At 45.4% G+C, this 22,036-nt stretch overlaps 1 protein-coding gene across 1 annotated transcript; it reads left to right on the plus strand.

Annotated features, from left to right (window-relative positions):
• Positions 1-1,107: 1,107 nt before the first annotated feature.
• LOC123371946 (maestro heat-like repeat-containing protein family member 2B) lies at positions 1,108-9,529 on the plus strand. Its single transcript, XM_045019861.1, has 9 exons — positions 1,108-1,224; positions 1,431-1,542; positions 3,219-3,365; positions 4,580-4,762; positions 5,835-5,990; positions 6,492-6,626; positions 6,826-6,928; positions 8,027-8,092; positions 8,920-9,529. Exons 2-9 carry the CDS (start codon positions 1,501-1,503, stop codon positions 9,015-9,017), a joined length of 930 nt encoding a protein of 309 aa, XP_044875796.1. The 5' UTR covers positions 1,108-1,224; positions 1,431-1,500; the 3' UTR covers positions 9,018-9,529.
• Positions 9,530-22,036: the final 12,507 nt, after the last annotated feature.

Here is a 22,036-nt window from a genome sequence, read left to right on the forward strand (position 1 = left end):
CTCAGAAACAGAAAGGTTGAGAGCCCCTGTTCTATACTTCTCCTTGCTGCTTCACCACCCATTTCAGTGTGTTCCCTCCATCACCCACACTGCCAAACCTCTACCCCGGCTTCTCCAGCAGGCTCTCCATTTGCATAGATAACAGGGAAGTCCCTGATGAGCCCCCAGCTGTGACAGGGAGGGGTGTTGCACCCCCACATCTTCTACGAACACAGACCATGTTGAGACTTTCTTGCTTGTAAACACCAATGTGTAGTCTATTTAATCCCCCTACCAATACATAGCACCTTTATCTTGTATCTCAACTTTCTAAACTCTTCTCCAAAATGGGGGGGGGGTAAGGTGTTTCCACTCAGAGAGCTCACTTTGTCAGGCTCTCCCAGCTTTTTGTCTTTCTGTTTCTCTTTGGGTGACCAGACAGCAAGTGTGAAAAATCAGGACAGGGGGTGGGCAGTAATAGGAAACTGTATAAGATAAAGCCCCAAATATCGGGATATCTGGTCACCCAAGTTTCTTTCTCTGTCTGTTCCCCTCAAAGGGCTCCTGCCCATGTCCTTTTATACAGTTTCCCTGTTAATGGAATGATTGGTTCCATGACTCAGTAGCCCCAGTCTAACCTCGTAATCAGCTACACCTCTGTCCAATTAGGCTTTCTGTAAGGAACTCAATTAGTACTAATAGTGACCAGAGTGCTGACTCAAGTGCAAACCCTCAGCACTCTATCACATCATATCTGGAGATAGGACCCCAAAATATCCACTAGTGATCACCACATTCTATGCCTCCAGTTTTTGGGTCCTGATCATGTATCTTTTCTATACCCTTGTACTCTGCTAGTGCCCATACTCCTTGCAGAAAGTGAAAATAACTGCAAAATTTTGTCCCTAGCAAAACTAGTCATATGAGATGTATGAGACAGAAACTTACTTCCTGGCATCAAGTCCTTCCAGGGACACTGGTGTCCAGAATGTTGCCAGTGGATGAACTGTCGATGAACAGCAGACCTGACAAGTAACCTGGGCTTCCTGACTCTGTTCAGGCTGCACCTTCCTACTGATTGCTGCAGTTCTGTGCCTCTTTCCCCAGGTTTTCTGTCCAAGCGTTAGAGTCTGTGCTTTCCAAAGTTGGGAATGAGAGACTGGTGAGAGTGCTCAGGAAGCAGAAAACATGGATTCTGCTTGAAAACCCCCAGACTCACCATGAGGGAGTGTGTCTGCTGGTGAGGTAAGAGATCTAGGAGGCATGATTTTATCCTTGGGAATCAGTAGCAAATAGAGTGGCTGAGAGGGAACCTCCAGTTTATAGCTTTGTGGGGGGTGCCCTGGGTGGAAACACACAGCTCCCACCCATAGATATCAGAGCTGTCTGCTCAGAGCAGCTGAGTTTTTGAAGTGTGCAATCGACCCCATAAGCGGTTTTTTGCCTTCCAGTGTTCTGCTAAGATTTGGATTAATAACACTTGAGATCATCCAGAGCCTCCTCCCCTGGGTGAATTCCCCAATGGAAAACTTCCGAGTCACCGGCACAGCTTTCCTTGCCCAGGTAAGACACAGGGCTCCGAAGAGCAGTTTCACCATTAGACCACTGTCTGTTTGCCTTTCTTTTAAGGAGTTGTACAGTTCAGTTCATAGGAGTAACTGTCATTTTAGATAGTAGACTGGGTCCCCCTTTATATGGAAACCTGACAAGGAACTTCATTCTACCTTTTGGAGTCATTCTCTCGCTGATATTTGTATTGCTGTCATTGCCTATACTAGCTACACAACCACAGGTGCTGGCTGAGAGAGATACAGACAGAGTTTGAAGTACTGGACCTCTTCTGCCAAATCCCAGTGCTGATACTAACCAACAGCTCCTGATTTTGGTTTCACTCAGCAGATCTTCGGAATGAACCTAGTGTCCTAATACTATAAAACAAGCAACATACAAATACATTCACATCTGTCTTAGGTTCTCATGACTATTGTATCTGAGTACCTCAAAACTCATTTATGTATGTATGTATCCCCACAACACTCCTGGGAGGTAGGGAAGCACTATTATTCCTATTTTACAGGCAGGGAGCTGATGCATAGAAGGGCTAAGTGATTTGCCCAAGGTCACCCAGGAAGTCTTTGAGGGAGTAGGAAATTGAACCTGGGTCTCCTAAGTCCTAGGCAAGTGTGTTAACTTCTGGACCATCCTCCCTTACACTAAGTAACTATCTTAGGGGCTCATCTGGTTCTAAGGAAAACAATCGATCTGTGCCTGGGATGGGCTGTTCCTGGGCTTTGAGGCTCCTTACAAGAGGCCCCATGGTCCTACTGCCCCCTGCCCCAGGAAAAGAGCCACAAATCTGGGTCTGTCTAGAGAGGCCTCATGAAAGCAGCCTATCAGAGCCCATCAAGCTCAACTAAAAGGAGCTGCAGGGCCTTAGCAGGTCAGTTCCTGCCAGGAACTGGAGGGGCAAGATAGGGTGCTGCTCTCTGGCAACAGAAATTCCGGGGATTGCCAGAGTTTGATTCTGGCAGCATTTGCTTAAGTTGGGTTTGCAGGAAGAGAGTCCTTAAGAACTTGAACCTTGAGGTGAGGGTGAAGCTAAAAGTGGCCGGTAGGAAAAAGCAACAATGAACTGAAATCAAGCAGTGCCTAGCTACTGTTTACAGGGTCCATGGTTTGGAGCTCAGAGTTGTGGGCAGGCCCTGGTTCCCCTACCACTTACAGTGGCATAAGCCCCAGGAAGGGGACAATGCTTACGGAGAGCTTGAACAAAGGGCAGAATTTCAAGGACCCAGAGTTGGGGCTGGAGACCCTAGTGAGGGCAATGGGACTGTTCTTGACTAGCCCAGAAGGGGTTCATTTGGACTTTGGGACTTAGCCAGAGGCCTGAGCCACAGAAGACTCACTGAGGTCAGCTGGCAGGGTGCACCAGGGGTGAGAAAAGGACTGTGGTACCAGACCCAGCCACTAAGAGGCTCTCAAGAGGTGAGTCGATCCCTATTATAGTGCCCAAAAGGAAAGCAGCATGTGTTTAAGACATTTCTCATTTGTGTGGAATGATAAAGTTACAGTGTGTTATGTGCCACGTATCAGAGGGGTAGCCATATTAGTCTGTATCCACAAGACTGTGGCTATAGGAGGACTCCTTGTTGTTTTTAGTGTATTCCATGTCGGCTCAAATTCTATTCCCAATCTTAAGGATCATATTGGGGCTAATGGACATGTTGATTTTATTTCAGCTAATGAGTGATCCCATGCTCAGGGAGAAAAAGTTACTTAAGAGTGTCTTGCACATCTTGGAAGAAAGGTCACAGGATAGGAACAGCATTGTCCGTCAGATGGCTGTAAGAGGCCTGGGAAATATAGTCGATGGGGCGCCTGTGAAGGTATGAGAGATTACTGAATAGGATGCAACATAAATAGAGAAACCAAGGGAAATAATTGTTCAAAGTTTACAGAGGCTGCACACAATGCACTAGGCCAAATTCTGCTCTCTCCCATACCCTAGTAACCTTTTTGCAGTCAATACAGAGCTCTCCCATACCCTAGTAACCTTTTTGCAGTCAATACAGAGCAAGCTGGATCCTTTGGTAAACTGGGCATAAGTAAACAATGTGCACTTTAATGTAACCATATGTAAATGTATACATCTAGGAACAAAAAATGCAGGCCATACTTACAGGATGGGAGACTCTATCCCAGGAAACAATGATGCTGAGAAAAAACTTGAGCCATGGCAGATAATCAGTTGAACATAAGCTCCCAATGTGAAGTTGTGGCCAAAAGGACTGAAATGATCCCTGGAGGCATAAACAGAGGAATCTTGAGGAAGAGTAAAGAAGTTATTTTCCCTCTGAATACGGCACTCATGTGAGCGCTGCTGGAATGCTGTGTCCAGATCAGGTGTCCACAATTCAAGAAGGATGCTGATAAATTAGAGAGGATTCAGAGAAGAGTCACAAGAACTATCAAAGGATTGGAAAATATACCTTTAGTGACAGACTCAAGAAGCTCAATCTATTTATCTTTACAAAGAGAAGGTTAAGGAGTGACTAGAGGACAGTCTATAACTACTCACATGGGGAACAAATTTTGATAATGGGTTCTTCACATTAGCAAACAATGGTATAACAAGATTCAATGGAGAAAAAGGAAGCTAGATTAATTCAGACTGGTAATAAGGCATACATTTTTAATAGTAATTTTAATTAACCATTGGAACAATTTACCAAAAGTTGTGGTGGATTTTCGGTCACTAGCAATTTTAAAATCAAGATTGGATGTTTTTCTAGAAGATATACTCTAGTTCAGAGACTATTTCGGAGAAGTTCTATGTTATGCAGGAGGTCAGACCGGATAATCACAATGGTCCCTTTTGGCCTCGGAATCTAAGTAACTAGAAATCTAATAATAGGATTACACAGGTGTATTATGGCACCGAGTTTGGCTCATTGTAGCTAGCACCTGGTCTGAAATATAGCTCTAGGTCTCTGGAGGGAGAGAGGGTTGATGAAATTCCCACAGCTTCATAACTGCTAAAGAAAACTTCTTAGAAGTGTGATCAGTGATAAGTATTCTTTAATGTCGTATGTTTGTACAGGTGAAAAAGTACAAGAAGTTTCTTCTGGACATACTGATGAGGGCCTTACATGACACTTTCAGTGCTGAAGTGATTGGTGAGAGCATGAAAGCACTGGCCAATGTCCTGAAGGAGCTGAAAGAGAAGGACATCGGTTCTTCCTTCAAAGACCTCACCCAACAGATCCGGACCTACTTTGACGATGTATGTGAACAGAACTCTCCAACCCCAGTTCAACCGATCTTGATTAGACTCGATTTACGATGTGTGATGTGGACTCCCTGGGCATTGCTCATGTCAGAGTGCAGAGATTTTAGGCCCCAGGGAAGGGAGGTGTTTTACGGAGGAGGAGAACATTAGGAGGATGGGGATGACATCCCTGCTCCCACAGTCTCACCCTTCTGTTCTTCTTGATTGCCACTGAGAACCTCAAAGAAAGTCTGAATACTAGATTAGGTAGCTAGATAACCATGAAAAGGGGGTTACAGAGTGCAATAGAGAGCATTGGGCCTGCTCTATACTGTTTTTATGTGAGAGGGTTGGAATGATAATTCTCTTTTGCAGAGAATTTTGAAATTTCAAATTTTGGTTTTGTTCCTATTTGTGGGAACCCCTCTCTCCAAACTTCAGAACTCCTTGTGAAACAGAATTACTATTCTCAACCTAGCTCTGTTGGAAGCCTTGGCCCGGGGCAGTCTGCTCTCAGACTATCCTGGTGCTGGGAACCCAGGAAACTCTGGGAGCTAGAGGTACCAGGGAGTTGCAAATTTGAGAGCTAGGACTCCCAGGGTCATAGAATTGGAAGGGACCTCAGGAGGTCATCTAGTCCAACCCTCTGCTCAAAGCAGGACTAATCCCCAGCTTTTTATCCCAGTTCCCAAAATGGCCCCCCAGGGACTGAACTCACAACCCTGGGTTTAGCAGGCCAATACTCAAACCACTGAGCTATCCTTCCCCCCAAAGCTGGGAGCCTGGAAGCCTATGATCCCAGTCAGCCTGCTAGACTGGCTGCCAAGGAGCTGGATGGGTGTACTGGCAAGACACCAGGCAGGTTTCTAAGGACCCTGCCTGGCTTCTGGAGGAATTTCATCAAAATTGAACTGTCTCTAAAATATTTTCATGAATCAGAAAATTCAAACAAAAAGTTGGTTAATTAAAGTTTATCTGACTAGCTGTAGTTGCAATCACTCTACTTTAGTGTAGAAGAGACGTCTGTGTGAGGTGCGTGATGGGATTGTCCCTTACTTACCAAGTTGTGGGGCTTTCTTGGCTGTAGGAGAACGATGCTCTTCGCTCAGTGGCCTTTGTCCTATTTGGCATCCTGGCTCAGTTGACAAAGAAAAAACGGAAGGCCTATTTCGCCGAGCAGGTTCGAAAGAGCTGGGTCACACTTCTGCTGCACCTGCAAGCCCCAAGCCCCAAGGTTTCAATGGTAAGACCAACAGTGACTTATTTACTAAGCCAAAGGAATCTTCCTCCCAATGTCAGGGGAGCTCTGCTATTCCTGCCTGCTGTGGAGACCCAAATTCTCCCCTCAGTTCATTGCCCTCCTGCTGAGTCAGTTCCAGCCAGGTTGGTCCATGGCTGCCTCACCAGAATCCAGGATAGGTCATGGGTCTGACCCCTACAGGGCTCTGTTCCTGTCTCTCTCTGCACCCCAGGCCCCTGCCTCCCCAGAACAGAGGAGAGACCACAGCTGTGCCTGGTGAAGCAGCTTTCATCGGTATATCTGTTCCCAAAAGACATTGATGCTACCTCCAGGTTTCAGTGGAAGCTCTCCCCTCTATTAGTCATTCCTGCATGTTTCTGCCAGTCGCATCCAGATGAATCCCTTTTTGTCCTGGAATAGATGAGCAGTCACGCAGATGAGTTCCCTTTGATTGAACACAGCACTCGGTAGGGAACAATTCAATGGTGTGATGTTCTTTTTCAGGAATGCAGAGCTACGTTTCACCTCTGTTTCCCGTTTTTGGGACTGAAGAGACTCCAACATGCGATCAATAGGCACCTTGGTGGCAGAGCCGAGCTGAAGCCTGAAGAGCTCCAGGTGGACATTTGCAGACACCTTGTGAGTGAGCTGTTGAACTGTAGGAGATTATTGACTGGAGGGTGATGGGAAATGTAAATCTGCCCCAGATTCCCATTTTTCCACTTCTACCCAGCCACCTGTTCATTCTCTTATTTACCTGTGGTTCATAAAAGCATGTGCTGGCAGTCAAAGGGCACTTCTAGCCAGAGAGAGCTCATGTGTCCCTGATTTCCTCTAGGCCAAAGAGAATGCAGAGCTGCTGGAGAACTTGTACAGCACCACCATCGCGTCCTTCAGTAGCAGCTGGGACGGGATCCGGGCAGTTGCCGCCAACTTAGCTGGTGAGAGGTGATGCCCAGTGTCCCTTTTGATATTCACATTGAGGGAGACAGAAAAAATCCCACTATGCAGCACTGAGCTGCCCTTAATCCCTCTGTGCCTCAGCTTTCCAGCCATAGATGGAGATGTTAATGTCCCTACCTCTCTAGGATGGTGGTCGGAGGAATTCATTAGTTGCTATAAAGTGCTTCGGGATTGTTGCAGGGGAAGCACGGTGCAGTCATTTCGCAGTAGCGGCTGGGACACTGTCACGTAGGGCATGGTTACACTTTGAGCTGGGGATATAATTCCCAGCTTAATGAGACACACCCGCACTAGCCCTGTGTGCTAAAAATAGAGAGTAGCTGCGACGGCAGGAGCAGCAGGAGGTTTAACCACCCCAAGTATGATCCCATCCAAACCCCAAAGTCTGTTCTCACAGTGGCTGCTCCTCCTACGGCTTGTGCTGCCTTAGCTACATTCTAATGCTAGCGCTGTCAGAGCTAGTGTGGGCCCGTCCCATTGAACTGGGTGTGATACCCCTAGCTCAAAGTGCAGACCTACCCAGTGCTGTTCAGTGCTCCTCACTGCGACTTCATCACTGGGAGGCATGCAGCCCACCTCCCCATAGCGCCTGCTGTTTCACCTTCCTGGCCACAGCACCTTGTCAAGGAAGCATTAGGTTCCTCCTCTTTGGCCCAGTGCCCTCTTCTCCCTAGCACACCCATGTGAGACAGGCAGGCATTGGGGCTCACCTATCAGTCACCTTGTGAGATCCCTGCTTAGAACTCGCTTATTCCTGGCCCCAGTCCTTTGCTCAGACCACTAGACGAAGACGCTATCTTAGTACGTCTCCAGTAACTGAGTGCAGTGGCAAGAGGAGCACAGACTGTTTCAAGCAAATGGGTTTTATGTAAACATTCTTTTTAAAAAATGTCTCTCTCATTCTCTTTGGTGTGGACTCTAAACCGCTCTAGCATCCTCTTGCCCACAGCTCACCCTTAGGCCCACAGTAGGAGACACCAAAGACCTGTCTAAGGGCTGCTAATATCACTTTGCCCTCAACAAGGGAAGGTTTTATTGTTGTTGTTGTTGTTGTTTATTTGACATTTTGTATTTAGGCATCATCCTGGAACACACAGACACTCAGCGTATGAAATGGCTAGACCTGGCACATCTGCTGAAGTGTAAGTGATCAATACAGCTGAAGTCCTGCTCATTAGTGAGTTATAAAGGAATTTAGCTCACAAGCAGCAGTAACCGATACCACTGGTGCAAAGTGCATCAGCCACACATCGAAGGACAAATTCACTCTTGCCCAGTAGAAAGTCAGCCTTAATTTCCCCTGAAGGAGGAAGCTGCAGAAGGTGTGATATGAGTCAGTGCATCTCCTGGTTGTCCTGGCAATACCCCCTCCCCAGCCAGTGCTAGCCACACTTTGGGCTTTATTGGCTCTCTGTGGACTCCCCAAGTGAGAAGTAGCCACTTTCTGCTACCCCAAATTTTCCACCAGCAATTTTCCTTCCAGTAGGTGCCCTGTATCATGCGCAAACCAGCTTGGACCTGGCCTGTGTTAAATTCCAGGTTTAGTTGAGCTCAGGCAGTGGCTCCTGAATAGAGCTGGAAAATAACTGAAAAGTGGAAACTATTGAAACAATGGACCTTCTTCGATTTGCTGCGGAGTGGATGACTTTCTGGTAGAGTCAGGGTCTCCCCACAGTTAGGAGCATGGAAGGGACCCAATGGGGGACCCTAAAGCTTTGTTTGTATTGGAGAGCTGCTGTTGTGTGGTATTCAGAAGTAATAAGTCTCCAGCTATTTCAGGCACAGGTGACTATATGAAAAGTGAGGCCTATTCATCTCTCATGTATTTTCCACCCTCAATAAAAGGACTGAGCCCAGTTTCACATTTTTCCATGTGATCATTCTGCTCAGGTACTTCAAGGTTCTGTGATCACGCTTAGCTGTGATTTGACAGTCTGTTCACTAACGTGATGTCCTCCTGTAATTTCAGCTCTCCAGGTCCTAGAGAAAGACCCAAGTCCCACTGTCCAGCTGGTGGCAACTGAGCTCATAAGTGACATCTGTCCTGGCCGAGTGCTTGGCGAATGAAGCAGAACAGAGACCAACAGAACAAGGCGCTCCAGTGGTATAAGGGCCCTATCATCAATCAAATGTTAACCTCACCCCTTGACCCCGGCAGCAAGATGTGTCATGTGACCCCTCTAAGAACTCCTCCCACTTTCCTCTACCAATCAGGATGGGTTTCGCCCCAATAGGAATGCCCCGAGAGAAGACTTGACCAATCAGGGGGAGTTCCGGGGCAGGTGACCTGTACTTTGTGTGACCCCCTTTAAGAACTCCTCCCACCGCCATCTACCGATCAGGATGGGTTTCAGCCACTGGGGATCACTCCAAGAGGAGATTTGACCAACTGGGGGGAATTCTGGGGTGGGGTGACCCATCCGGAAGTGCTTCATGTGACCCCTCTAGGAACTCCTCTCACCACCCTTTACCAGTTGCGATGGGTTTCAGCTGCAGAGGACTGCCCCAAGAGGAGAGTTGACCAAAACAGGGTAGGTTCTCGGAAGGGGTGATCCTCCCAGAAGAGGGTCATGTGACCCCTCTAAGAACTCCTTCCAATGCCCTCTGCCAATCAGAGTGCAGCACATCACCTCATAAGTCCCAGCGCTGGGCAGAGGAGGCCATCTCTTACCAAGAAGACGTGTTTTATGAATTGTGGAAAGGCTGAGAGGAGACATGGACTCCTTTACCATTCCCCTGAGAACTTCAGACTTTGTTTTAGCCCCGAGGACCTTTGGGCGTGTATGGATAAAGTGCTATAGCAGTTACAGTTCCGAGGAGGGCCCTTTGACTCGACCATTGATAGATACCTCGGGACCCGACCCCGAACCCTCGTGAAGAACCCCGTTGAGTGTGACGACACCCCCCTCCCCCCAAAGTGGGAAGATGATCATGGCTTGGGGAAGTCACTGGTGGACAAGGTGAACGGGAAAGACGTTGCTCAGGTAAATGAATGATTAAGAAGCGATGGTCGATCATGGGGGTATAATGGGGTTAGGAATCAACTTGGCATTGCATAAATCTAAGAACAAGCAGGGGGTTGCTTACACTTTTTTTTTGTCTGAAAATCTCTCAACAGCTCGACAATGCCTTTCAAGAGGCCTTTGAGAACTTACACATCGGTAGCCCTGTCGTGCATCAGCTGTTTTTGCTCCAGTCTGAGATGCCGATCTCAAGAGGAAAATCCGGAAAAGGACAAAATAGAAGAATGAACTAGCTCAGAGTCTTTCGTTGTAGGGGTCATGGCGTCCATTTTTACAAGTGGCTGTCAAAGGTTGTGTTAAACCAGGCAATTAATTAAACTTATTTAAATGTGTCCCTATGACTGTATCCCCTCCATACTTGCGTTAGTAAAAGACGGTACCAGGAACAGTCCTGTCTCCACAGACAGCTCTGTTAATGAAAATATATTACATCCCCAGGGAAGCTGGGAGCTTTGGTGGGGGAATCCTCTTTTTTGAGTGGCCAAAAAGCACAGTAAAGCTTTTTAAATAGAAGACGGGTAACAGCTTAGCTTTCAGATCAGATGCTTACACTTTACACAAACTGGCTCAAATACATTTTAAAAGAAACAAGACCATTGTTTCAGATGTGGACGCGCAATGGCAGGCAGATCTGGTAGATGTGCACCAGTTCTCCAAACAACACGTCTTAAAGACTCTGTTGTATCTCACTTTATAAAGAGTGACAACCGGAGCTTTCACAGAACTATACGTACCAGACCTGCTGATGTTAATCCTTCACATTCTAAAGTCAAAGGAGCCTTTGAAAAAGGTTATGAACAGACGTTTACTGATGAGCTATTTATAGTGGATGAAGCCTTAACCAGGAGCCAGAGACCTATATACTGATTAAAAGATTTCGAGGGTGAGACAGCTACTGGATCTTTTTACCCTGAAGAATTACAAAAAGTAAACCCCAAACAAGACAGGATTTACAGGATCAAAAAAGTTCTAGCGGATAAAGGAAAAGGGAAAAGAAAGCAGCTACTGGTGAAATGGTTTGAGGAGGCGATAAGTTTAACAGCTGGGTGGAAGCTTCTCAACTCTGTGACATTTAGACACGAACAAAACAAACAAACAAAAAGATTCCTCGTGCAAAGACAGAGAGAGAGAAAAATGAGCGACAGCGGATTCTACATTACATTGCCCAGCAATGCCAGCTCTGCAGTTTTTCCTCAAAACACCAGCTTGAACTTTACAATACGGCTAATTAAGCCCTAGGATCTCCGGAGAGCCAGGGAGGTGGGTTAGTGGAAATTCAATATCCGCACAGCCGGAACACTGTCAACGAAGACACCCCTTTTGAAATCACTTTTGCAGGTATGGCATGGAGTTTATCCTACAACGAGGTTATTACTCGTCCATACCTGAATTATTGGATCATATGAACAGTAATGTGGCTCGTCATCCCACACCGCCTGAGGTGGTCACGAACTACGACCCTGGGGGTAGAAAAGTTAGTCTTAAATCCGCCGATTTTACTTGTATGTTTTCTATCAGCAGGGAGCTAGCTAACATTCTAGGTTTGAGCCCGAAGCACAGCGTCCAAAAATTCCCCTTCTCAGCAGACATCACAGGGCTTTTAATTTCTTGCGTCTGTTCACAGATATTGTAGAACACCAGTTTGTGAGGGACTTTTCTGTTCCCCTGTTAGGCTGTGTCCCTGTCCGAGGAAGGAACAACGAGTTTGTCACCATCACCTACGATAAACCTCATTACGTTCCTGTCAGAAAACACCACATCGATACCATTACCATTGAAATAAAGACAGATCAGAACAGACACGTCTTGTATTGCTTTGGCAAGGTGATTATCAAGGTGCACCTGTGTCCCCGGAGAGAGCTAGCTTTCTAAAAAGCAAAACATTATGGTGATCCTAAAATATTACAGCGACCCCCACCATCTACAGGAACTATTACAAAGCCCAGGTGGGATATGCCCTTCCTGGATGTACGAGGCTGGCGTAGGTGGAATATTCCGTAACCAAGGCTCTACAACCAGACTTGGAGGCAGAACACTGTGTGAGAGGATACATGAATCTGGTACAGACAGCTGGTAATCACGTGAAAGATCATTCTCTGTTAATCAACTGTGAGGTTACACCTTGTTTGCCTTTGACCTGTCTCCCAACCAGGAATGCACCAATCACTGTTCCCTGTTTAAAATCGGGAACCTGAGAGCAGAAATACGTTTTGGGATGGCTCTAACCATCACCGTCAATATGATTGTGTATGGGGTTTTTGACAACATCATAGTGATAAATCAGAGGAGAAATGTTCTGCTTGGCTATATGTGACCATGGACACCGTGCAGCTCTCACGTGTCTCATCAATGACCCCTTACACAAAAAAGAATTCCCTTATGATTGGCTCCCTGGCAGCAAGCTGTCTCAGAGACCCTTAGGTTTGGTGATCAACACGGATCCACATAACCAACCTGGTGAACATTGGCTCACCTTGTATCTGGCAAAGTGTAACCGTGGAGAGTTTTTTTACTCATACGGGCACCCCCCCCCGAATAGCGTGTTGTTTCCTAAAAGCATTATGAAATTTTAAAACAAAAATGCCACAGATAATGTGTTTCACAATAGACAATTACAAGACCCCCACTCTGTCACCTGCAGCTATCACTGCGTGTTTTTCTTACATCATCGTAGCAAGGGTTTATCTTTTGACTGGATTTTAAAATTGTATTCTAACGACTTAGTGCAAAACGACCGGATGGTGATGAATTTTGTAAAAACTAAATTTAAATTCTTGGGCATATCTAGCCTTGCTTAAAACATGTTTCAACAAGCCCAGACATGTGAATCTTGCAATGATTTTTATAGCCATGTTATCCAATACTCTCAGACATAACAGACAATGTTTGTTTGGCATTATCCAACACCTTTTTTATAAAGTAACTTTTCCCACAAGAATGGCAGAAAAGGGGTGTTTCCATCTCAGATCCATTTTTAAAGCCATAGGGCAGGGTTTTAAACCCTTCTCCTAGGACCACCTTGGTGGAAACGACTTTCTGTGTTTTCTTAAGGGTTTTTGTCTTTATTTGCCACTGACTTTTGTTCCTTATGACAGAGGGCTGCTGAACCTCTATCTTTTTGGAGGTATTTTCTCACAGGCCCATGCAATAGTCCAGAACTAGATCTTTCAAACTGTCCAAGTTGATCTTTTCACAATTTGCTACGTTCAGCGTAATACCTTTTGACTTTCATGCAGGCCTTTCTTCCCGGCAGCTTTTACCCGTATGTTTTCAGTCCTGCCGACACAAACTCGGTGATGTGTTGATCTGTTGGGATCTTGCCTAAATAATTCCGCAGAGGAGGATTCCCGTCACCCTCCCTTTTCACAAATATCACCAAGTCAGTGTCATCGTACAGGCACTGCTTCTGCAACCTGTCTAGCAGGTTGTATAGTTCTATGCGGGCATAAGAAGTGGTGAAACAGGCTATGAAAACACTGGTATTTCCAGAGACAAAGAGTACCGGTCTTTTGGGTCCTTTCAAGACACTCATGCTGTTTCATCGTCGATAAACTTGCAGGATGAAACCTTATAGTTGGGGGAAAACAGGTACTGAAAGAGTTTGTCAGGGTCTCTCACACTGCTGGTATTGGGTAGGTTTGTGGAGCAGACGATGATATTATTATTATTATTATAAATCACATGAAACTGTCTTGTAAACTTAAAAATAGAAAAATACCCTAATGAATATTTTATTTAAAAAGTCATAGCTTTAAAACAAAATAATCCATTTCAGGCTGTATAACAGACAGGAGTTTTGAGTTTGTTTCTACCATTTTAAAACAACAAACCCACAAACTTTTTTTTAAATACACCTCATTTTGCAAAATAAAAAACAAACGGCTTTTAAAATCAATTTTTAAAATTCAGATTAAAACACACTTTGCACACTAAAAAACAACACCCTGTTAGTTTGAAACACACCATTACCATCAGTTTGCAGCCATATACTTAAAAAAAAATCCTACCTATGTTTTACAGAGAGAGAGAGAGTTTAAAATACAGTTTGCAACAAAATAGTTTTCAATTAACCCACACGCATTTAAAAGCCAATTGCAGAAAGTTACCTTCTACTACAGGATAAAGTGTTGCAGGCACATGCTTGTCCTGTCCCCCTGAATGTGTGTTTGGGCCTTTGGATTAAAGAACAAGCAAAAACTGTTAGTTAGTATTAGCCCCAAATCCCTATACGACCTGTGTAGTACCTGAAGTTATGAAGCAAAACTACAGTTAAAATGGTTTTTACCTTGGCCTGGTGATGAAATGCAATTTAAAGTTACTAGTTCCATGCTAAACAGATCACACTGCAATAAACATAGGCACCATTATTTACTAAGACAGCACGGCCAACGAGTGATATTATACAATATATATTTTCAGAGTTTAAAACAGGGAGCATACCTCCTCTTGCAGCCCAGCAGCCATTCAAGAGTTTGTTGAAAAAAAAGTCTCCAAAATACCTGAGGTTTTCATACCATCCTAACTTTTTGTTTCAAAAGGACTTCAAAATAGTAGCAAGCAGGTTGATTTGATGGCTACAGCTCTGAAATACTAGAGACTTAAGGACTTTAGGCCCCTTCCTAACATTCCCTTTTGTGAGCTGGGGTGGGGGAATTAAGCTGTCTGCACAACTGAGCTGCTTTCGGCTACATTTTTTCTTTTAGTTAAAATACATTTTTCTGTAGGGCCTTCTTACAGTATTAAACAGTAAATCCCCAATCCTTAATGTAACTGTCCCTCCCAGTCCTAAGTGGGGACCTTTTGCAGATATCAATACATCTCTTTGGGGCTTGTTTTTTAAAACATTTCTTTCATGCATAATATTCGGGGTGGGGGTTGAAATAAAATGGTTGTATCACAACCATAATAAGCCCCCCAGAGCTTTTAAATGTTTGATTGTCTTTAGAGCAAATGCTTCTTCTAAAGCATGGTGAAGGTTTGTGACCCCTTGAAACATTTCAGTTTTGGTTTAGACCCTTGCGGGGGGGGGGTTGTTTGTTTGTTGTAAATATATTAATTTAAACTTGTAATGGCTTTGAATTGACCCATAGCATCCAACCAAATCCCGGGTCATATTTAAACTGTCCAATAGCACTCTGTCAACTCCAGGGGTTATATTTAAACTGTCCAATAGCATCTGCAAATTCCTGAGGTTTTATTTCATTTCATATTAATCACAACTCACCCACCCACCTCCCTTACTATGGGTGCACACCAATCAAATTTATCCCTATGGCAACAAGGATAAGTAGTCACAGTTACCTTCACTATTCAGTGGGGGTGTGGTTAAAACCATTCAGTTCAACAGGCTGAGTCAAGTCTATTGTACTCAAACACATGTCTGAACCATCCCTGTTTGTTTTACTGTTGTAAGCAGAGTCAGGATGAGATCTACCCTGACATTTGGTGGTGAGTTGTGGAAAAGAACGTCAGGGGTTGATCTTGTTTGCACAGACACACCCACCCCGCCTAGCATGAGCCCACAGTAGCCCAAATGGTCACTTTGGCTGCTGTGGGATCCCCAGTTTCTCTGTTATTGAGGCAGGAAGAATAAAGTGTTATTCTGATTATGTGAATCAAGGACAGTGAAACTGTACTTGGCCTTTTATGACGGAGGGACTCACCATCAACTAACAGAGGGGTAGCCGTGTTAGTCTGGTTCTGTAAAAGCAGCAAGGAATCCTGTGGCACCTTATAGACTAACAGACGTTTTGCAGCATGAGCTTTCGTGGGTGAATACCTACTTCTTCGGATGCAATTCTTCTTGCATCCGAAGAAGTGGGTATTCACCCACGAAAGCTCATGCTGCAAAACGTCTGTTAGTCTATAAGGTGCCACAGGATTCTTTGCTGCTTTTACCATCAACTAAGTAGCACTAGCTAGGCAAGGGACATGGGTTCCAAAACTCAGCAAATTGAGAGAGGCTGGGGACAGGTATTTGTACCTGGTGGGCCCCAGAAACTAATTCCATCTCTTCTTCCTGTCTCCTCTGTGAAATGTTAGTGCTAATTTTGATTCCATGAAGAGTCTGATTACAGACTGCAGAGCTGAATTCACTTTGGGCTAATGGTGAACCAGCACTGAGTCCTCCCTACTACTTAACACAGTAAGTGGTGATTTTAGCTTGTAGTAGGGGAGCCTCAGTCCCCCACTGGCTGAGGGCTTGAGCCAGTTTTGCATTGTGTGATTGGAATGGAGTTCCTAGCAACTGAACGCAGCTCTTGTTGCTGCCAACTCTGATGGGCAGAATGGTTACACTGTAACCACATTTTTAGGATTTTTCTCCTCCCACAACATACATTTCAGCTTTTTGCTGTAAATGGGTCTTTTTTACAGAAAAACACAAAAGTTAGATTCTCACAAACCATTTTTTTAATTTAAAAGACATATAGCTCCTTGAAAACAAACCAAGAGGCTCCATTAAAACTTGTAGCTCACTTAAGGGCCAGAGACCTTCTAACAGAAATGCATATAGTCACAAAACCCTTTTCAATAGATGGTTTTTAATTTACATATTTAAATTTACAAATTTACATATAAAGTTGAAGTCCAGATCACACAGTCATGGTGCCATTGGGCTGGGGCATCTATGACATAGCCCTCACAATCTTCAAAAAGCTTTTCCCTAAGACAGTTATTAAGAACAGCATAAATAGCAATGCATACAATAGTCCACATACATTTTTACGCTCACGATGTGGCACTGGCTCAGCGAGTTCCATGCCAAACCTTCTCCTAAAATCCTTATAACGTTCATCCTCAAAATCCTCTTCAACAATTTTTAGCGGCGTTCAGCAAAAACAAGGCGGGCCGTGTTTATCTTTGCTGCTTGATGCAACATTGTCCAAGGCCTCCGGGTCCTCTAGAAAGGCATCATCGAGCTGTCTCAGACAAGAAACAAGTGTAAGTTCTCACTGCTTGTTATTTAGATTTACAAAACCCCAGGTTCCTAACCTCATTACACCTCATCATCAACTGTCGCTTCTTAATCATTCATTTACCTGAGCGATGTCTTTTCCATTCAGCTTGTCCGCCAGTAACTCCCCCAAGTAGGCTTCCAGATCACCGCAGAACTGTATCATATTGGTGGGGGTGGCAGGGCAGAAAGAGAGTCCCCGAGATAGGACAGACTGTTCTTCTGGGCTGAGTGTGTGGTTGGATAGATTGACGATATTGCTGGGTGGGTTAGGGGTACCACGGTTGTGGCCCCATGTGGCAGGTAGGAGTTTAGACAGCTTACAGTCCTTTTTCCTTTGTAGAGAGGTGAAGTGAGTAATGTAGATCTCCTGTCTTATTTTAGTGAAGTCCGTTTGTATGGAAGTTTGGTTATTGATGAGAGTCTCCAGGTTGGAGAGCTCTTTTTTGATGTTTTCCTGTTTGCTGTATAGGAGGCTGATCAGGTGGTTCCTCAGTTTCTTCGATAGAGTATGGCATAATCTCTCACTGTGGTCTGTGTAGTATGTAGATAGTAGTGGATTTTTTACCTTTAGTCCATTAGGTATGATGTCCATCCGTTTGCATTTGGAAAGGAAGATGATATCTGTCTGTATTTGTGCAAGTTTCTTCATGAGGTTGATGGATTTCCACTCCATACGGCTAAATGCAGTGCCTTGCATGGTGTCAAGTATCAGAGGGGTAGCCGTGTTAGTCTGGTTCTGTAGAAGCAGCAAAGAATCCTGTGGCACCTTATAGACTAACAGACGTTTTGCAGCATGAGCTTTCGTGGGTGAATACCCACTTCTTCGGATGCAAGTGGTGGAAATTTCCTGGGGCAGGTATATATAAGCAAGCAAGAAGCAAGCTAGAGATAACGAGGTTAGATCAATCAGGGTGGATGAGGCCCTGTTCTAGCAGTTGAGGTGTGAAAACCAAGGGAGGAGAAACTGGTTCTGTAATTGGCAAGCCATTCACAGTCTTTGTTTAGTCCTGAGCTGATGGTGTCAAATTTGCAGATGAACTGGAGCTCAGCAGTTTCTCTTTGAAGTCTGGTCCTAAAGTTTTTTTGCTGTAGGATGGCCACCTTAAGATCTGCTATTGTGTGGCCAGGGAGGTTGAAGTGTTCTCCTACAGGTTTTTGTATATTGCCATTCCTAATGTCTGATTTGTGTCCATTTATCCTTTTCCTTAGAGACTGTCCAGTTTGGCCGATGTACATAGCAGAGGGGCATTGCTGGCATATGATGGCATATATTACATTGGTGGAAGTGCAGGTGAATGAACCGGTGATGTTGTGGCTGATCTGGTTAGGTCCTGTGATGGTGTTGCTGGTGTAGATATGTGGGCAGAGTTGGCATCGAGGTTTGTTGCATGGATTGGTTCCTGAGCTAGAGTTACTATGGTGTGGTGTGCAGTTGCTGGTGAGAATATGCTTCAGGTTGGCAGGTTGTCTGTGGGCGAGAACTGGTCTGCCACCCAAGGCTTATTGGTGTGTCTCATGAATGGTTGGGCTTTGGGTTCAGGTTCTGGCGTATCCATCAATGGCTGGGCCAAAGGAATCCCCTCGGCTGTTCCTCATCCTCTTCGGAACTGTTGCTGCTGTAGCATTTTCTCCACACAAGTCCAATGGTCCGCGGGGCTAAAACAAAGTCTGAAGTTCTCAGCAGGGTGGTAAAGGAGTCCACGTTTCCTCTCAGCCTTTCCACAATTTCTGAAACATGTCTTCTTGGTAAGAGATGGCCTCCTCTGTCCAGCTCTGGGACTTGTGGGGTGATGGTGATGCACTCTGATTGGCAGAGGGCATTGGGAGGAGTTCTTAGAGGGGTCACACAACTCTCTTCTGGGTGGTCACCCCATCCCAGAACCTGCCCTGTTTTGGTCTAATCTCCTTTCGGGGCAGTCCTCTGCAGCTGAAACCCATCGCGACTGGTAGAGGGTGCTGGGAGGAGTTCTTAGAGGGGTCATACGAACCACTTCTGGATGGTCACCCAGCCCCAGAATTCCCCTCAATTGGTCTAATCTCCTCTCAAGGTGGTCTCTAATGGCTGAAGCCCCTCCCGATTGGTAGAAGGCAGTGGGAGGAGTTCTTAGAGGGGTCACACAAACCCCAGAACTCCCCCTGATCGGTTAAATCTTCTCTCGGGGCGTTCCTATCGGGGCAAAATCTATCCTGATTGGTATAGTTGAAGGAGTTCTTAGAGGGATCACATGACACACCTTGCTTCCGGTCATGTGTCTGCCTTGACCCCAGAAGTAATACCCCCATGGGATGGGGCTTCTGATGACCGGCGGGCAGGGCTTATTGGGTCAAGAGGTGGGGGTTAAGTTTTGATTGACAGTAGGGCCCTTACACTCCTCGCTCCCGCTACCCAAAATTGGAACAAGACAGAGACAACTATAATACTGGGCAGTAGTCGCCGTTCTCCTACTGCTCAGATGCTGTAAGTGAGAGAAGGATCAGGCCCTGTAAAGTAGCCTGGGTTGATTTTTATTACTCAAGCATTTTTATTACACATCAGGACATCTGAAGGGTCAGGTTTCTAGTCTCCATCACCACCTCATTCTCCAGTTTACTGTCCCCTTGGGTGCAGGGCTTGTGAGGATTCACCAGGCAGCAGTTAGCAGAGCAGGGCGAATGACAGAGGGAGTCTGGGATGTTATTGCTTATAGTTCTCAATGGGGAGACTACGTTCCTGTAACAGTTGAATATTGGAAGGAAATCAATAGAGACCCCTGTTGAACTGACACATTCTGCTAATTCAAAAGTGACTATATTGAGTAATATGGGTTCCCCTAGTCTTGTAGTGTTTCCTGTTTTGGTGATTGTTTTCTATACTGCATCCAGCAGCTTATTCCCGGTCCATGTTCTCCTATTGTTATTCCCTAGTAATCTCCACTCTGTTTATGTGTATTAAGGGGCACTGGACAAATACTGATGACTCTTCACATTTCTTTTTCATGTGCTGGCCATGTATCTCACAAACAAGGTCATATGTAAATAACCCAGCTCCGGATTTTGTATATACTGTGTACATATTTCCTACTAAACTGTTTGAGGTATCTGTTTCAATTGCTCAGAGGCCTGATTTCGTCTTTCAGAGAATTGGGGCTTCCTCAATGTCCTCTGTAACCATGATGTGGGGGCTTCCTCCCTTGCCTTTTCTCCATGGAGCTGGATGAAAACCTCAGCTCAGCGCCTTTCTAGGGTCTGTAACCACTCTTCCGCAGTCCCCACAAAGCTAGATCTAATCCCTGTAGTTAGTGACCTGGGGTCTGGTTCTTAATCATATTCTCGTCTTTGTTTTTTCTGGGAATTCGGTGTTGCTGATGAATTCTGGGTTGTAAGTGGGATGCACTGTGTTCTGGTGAGTTATCCTCCCTCCTGTCTAGCCTATTTGTGGGTCAGAAGGCTATCTGTGAACTGCGTCTGTTTACTTACAGACTTAGGATAGGTGCCTGTAATAGTGTGTGAGGGAAGGCATCTCTGCTTTTCTAAGCCAAGTCCCTGTTTGTGTACTGCAAGACTTTATCCGAGAGGAACCATTGGATTCCCTAGCTTCCCCCACTGCACTACAAGGGAACAACTGTCATTGGGTATCTCTGACAGGGTATGTCCTGCTGTGCTCACTGGTCTTGTGATGTCTCCATATTGGAGGCCAGCTCATTTTGTTAATAATTCACATTGGACTAGAGCAGGTGAAGGCTGATGGGGCAGTTCACTGAAGGGCTCACCAGTTAAACTCCACGGTTCAGAGAATCCTAGAAATGTAGGCCTGGGAGGGTCCTAGAAATATCATCCCATCCAGCACTATACTTAGACCGTCCCTGACAGCTCTTTGTCCAATGGGTTCTTAAAAACCTCCAATCATGGGGATTCCACAACCTCCCTTTGAAGCCTATTCCAGAACTTAACTATCTTTATAGTGAGAAAGTTTTTCCTAATATCTAACCTAAATCTCCCTTGCTGCAGATTAAGCTGATTCCTACTTCTCCTACGTCCAGTGCACATGGAGAACAGTTGAGCGGGGTCCTCTTTATAACAGTCCTTAACATATTTGAACATGCTTTGAATATATTTGAGGGTTGGCTAAGATAAAGAGGCACCTGGAGGAGAGAAAGCAGGTTATAGGGGTATGTGTGCAGCTTTCTTGGGTTGCCCAGGGCTCTGAGTCACCTTGTTACTCATTCGGCGAGAGGAAGATTTTCTCAGGGAGCTGATATCTAGTCAAGCATAACACCCCCGGTCTGTTAGCCAGCCTACCAATCTCCACAGGGCTCTGCCAGCCCTTGCTCTGCCTTGCACGGTAACAGTAATTGCACCGCAGCCCCCAAGCCCCTCTGAAAGTGTCCCCCAGTAGCATCAGGTTACTGTCACAGGACACTCACAGAAATTACCAGGGAACAGAATCTAAACAACTTGATTGGTACAGCTCAGGATCAGTTCTTTATAACCTCGCAGCACTGAGACATATGTATAGTGGAATAATCCTAAATTCATTACCAAAGATTAAGATTTAAGAGGTACTGAGTCAAGATCATGGAAACAGAACTGGTTACATATAAAATGAAAATCATAACATGCTGCTTAGAGTCTAAAATCAATTATTACAGCAGTTTTTCTCCTAAAGCAATCTCCTAGCAGCATTAACCAACATGTCTGGGATCCAACTTTCCTGAGGAAGGAAAAGGGCTTTTTGCATGCTGTTCCCAGGTGTGCCCGTTACTTTGGGGGTAGGTTGTTCATTCATCAGGGTTACTCTTCTGGGGGAGGGGCTTCTGTAATTCTATTAACGTGCTGTGAAAGTCACTTGTGTGTTCATATGGATCTCTACTCCCTCCTTCTGCAAGTCCCCTCCCAATGGAGCTCTCCTGCAGGACCTAGGTTCCCCAGGGCTGGGTTCCTCCAGCCCTAGAACTAGATGAACATGCGCGCGCGCGCGCACACACACACACACACACACACACACTCACACACTAGCAGAGCAAGTCTGAGAGGACCAGGTCAATCAGCACTCTCCAGCTGATCCCCTCATGTGTTCCTGTACTCAATGGGCTGGGTTAAGCAGCACTTTCAAGCTGGTACCCTTA

This window comes from Mauremys mutica, chromosome 5 (assembly GCF_020497125.1).
Source record: "Mauremys mutica isolate MM-2020 ecotype Southern chromosome 5, ASM2049712v1, whole genome shotgun sequence".
In the NCBI taxonomy this organism is placed as follows: domain Eukaryota; kingdom Metazoa; phylum Chordata; order Testudines; family Geoemydidae; genus Mauremys; species Mauremys mutica.

Bases quoted from the DNA above. Each gene is read 5' to 3' on its own strand.
- LOC123371946 (XM_045019861.1), top strand. From the start codon at position 1,501: ATGGAAAACTTCCGAGTCACCGGCACAGCTTTCCTTGCCCAG. The intron at 3,366-4,579 runs GTATGAGAGATT...ATGTTTGTACAG, and splicing joins TCGATGGGGCGCCTGTGAAG to GTGAAAAAGTACAAGAAGTT. The intron at 6,627-6,825 runs GTGAGTGAGCTG...GATTTCCTCTAG, and splicing joins TGGACATTTGCAGACACCTT to GCCAAAGAGAATGCAGAGCT.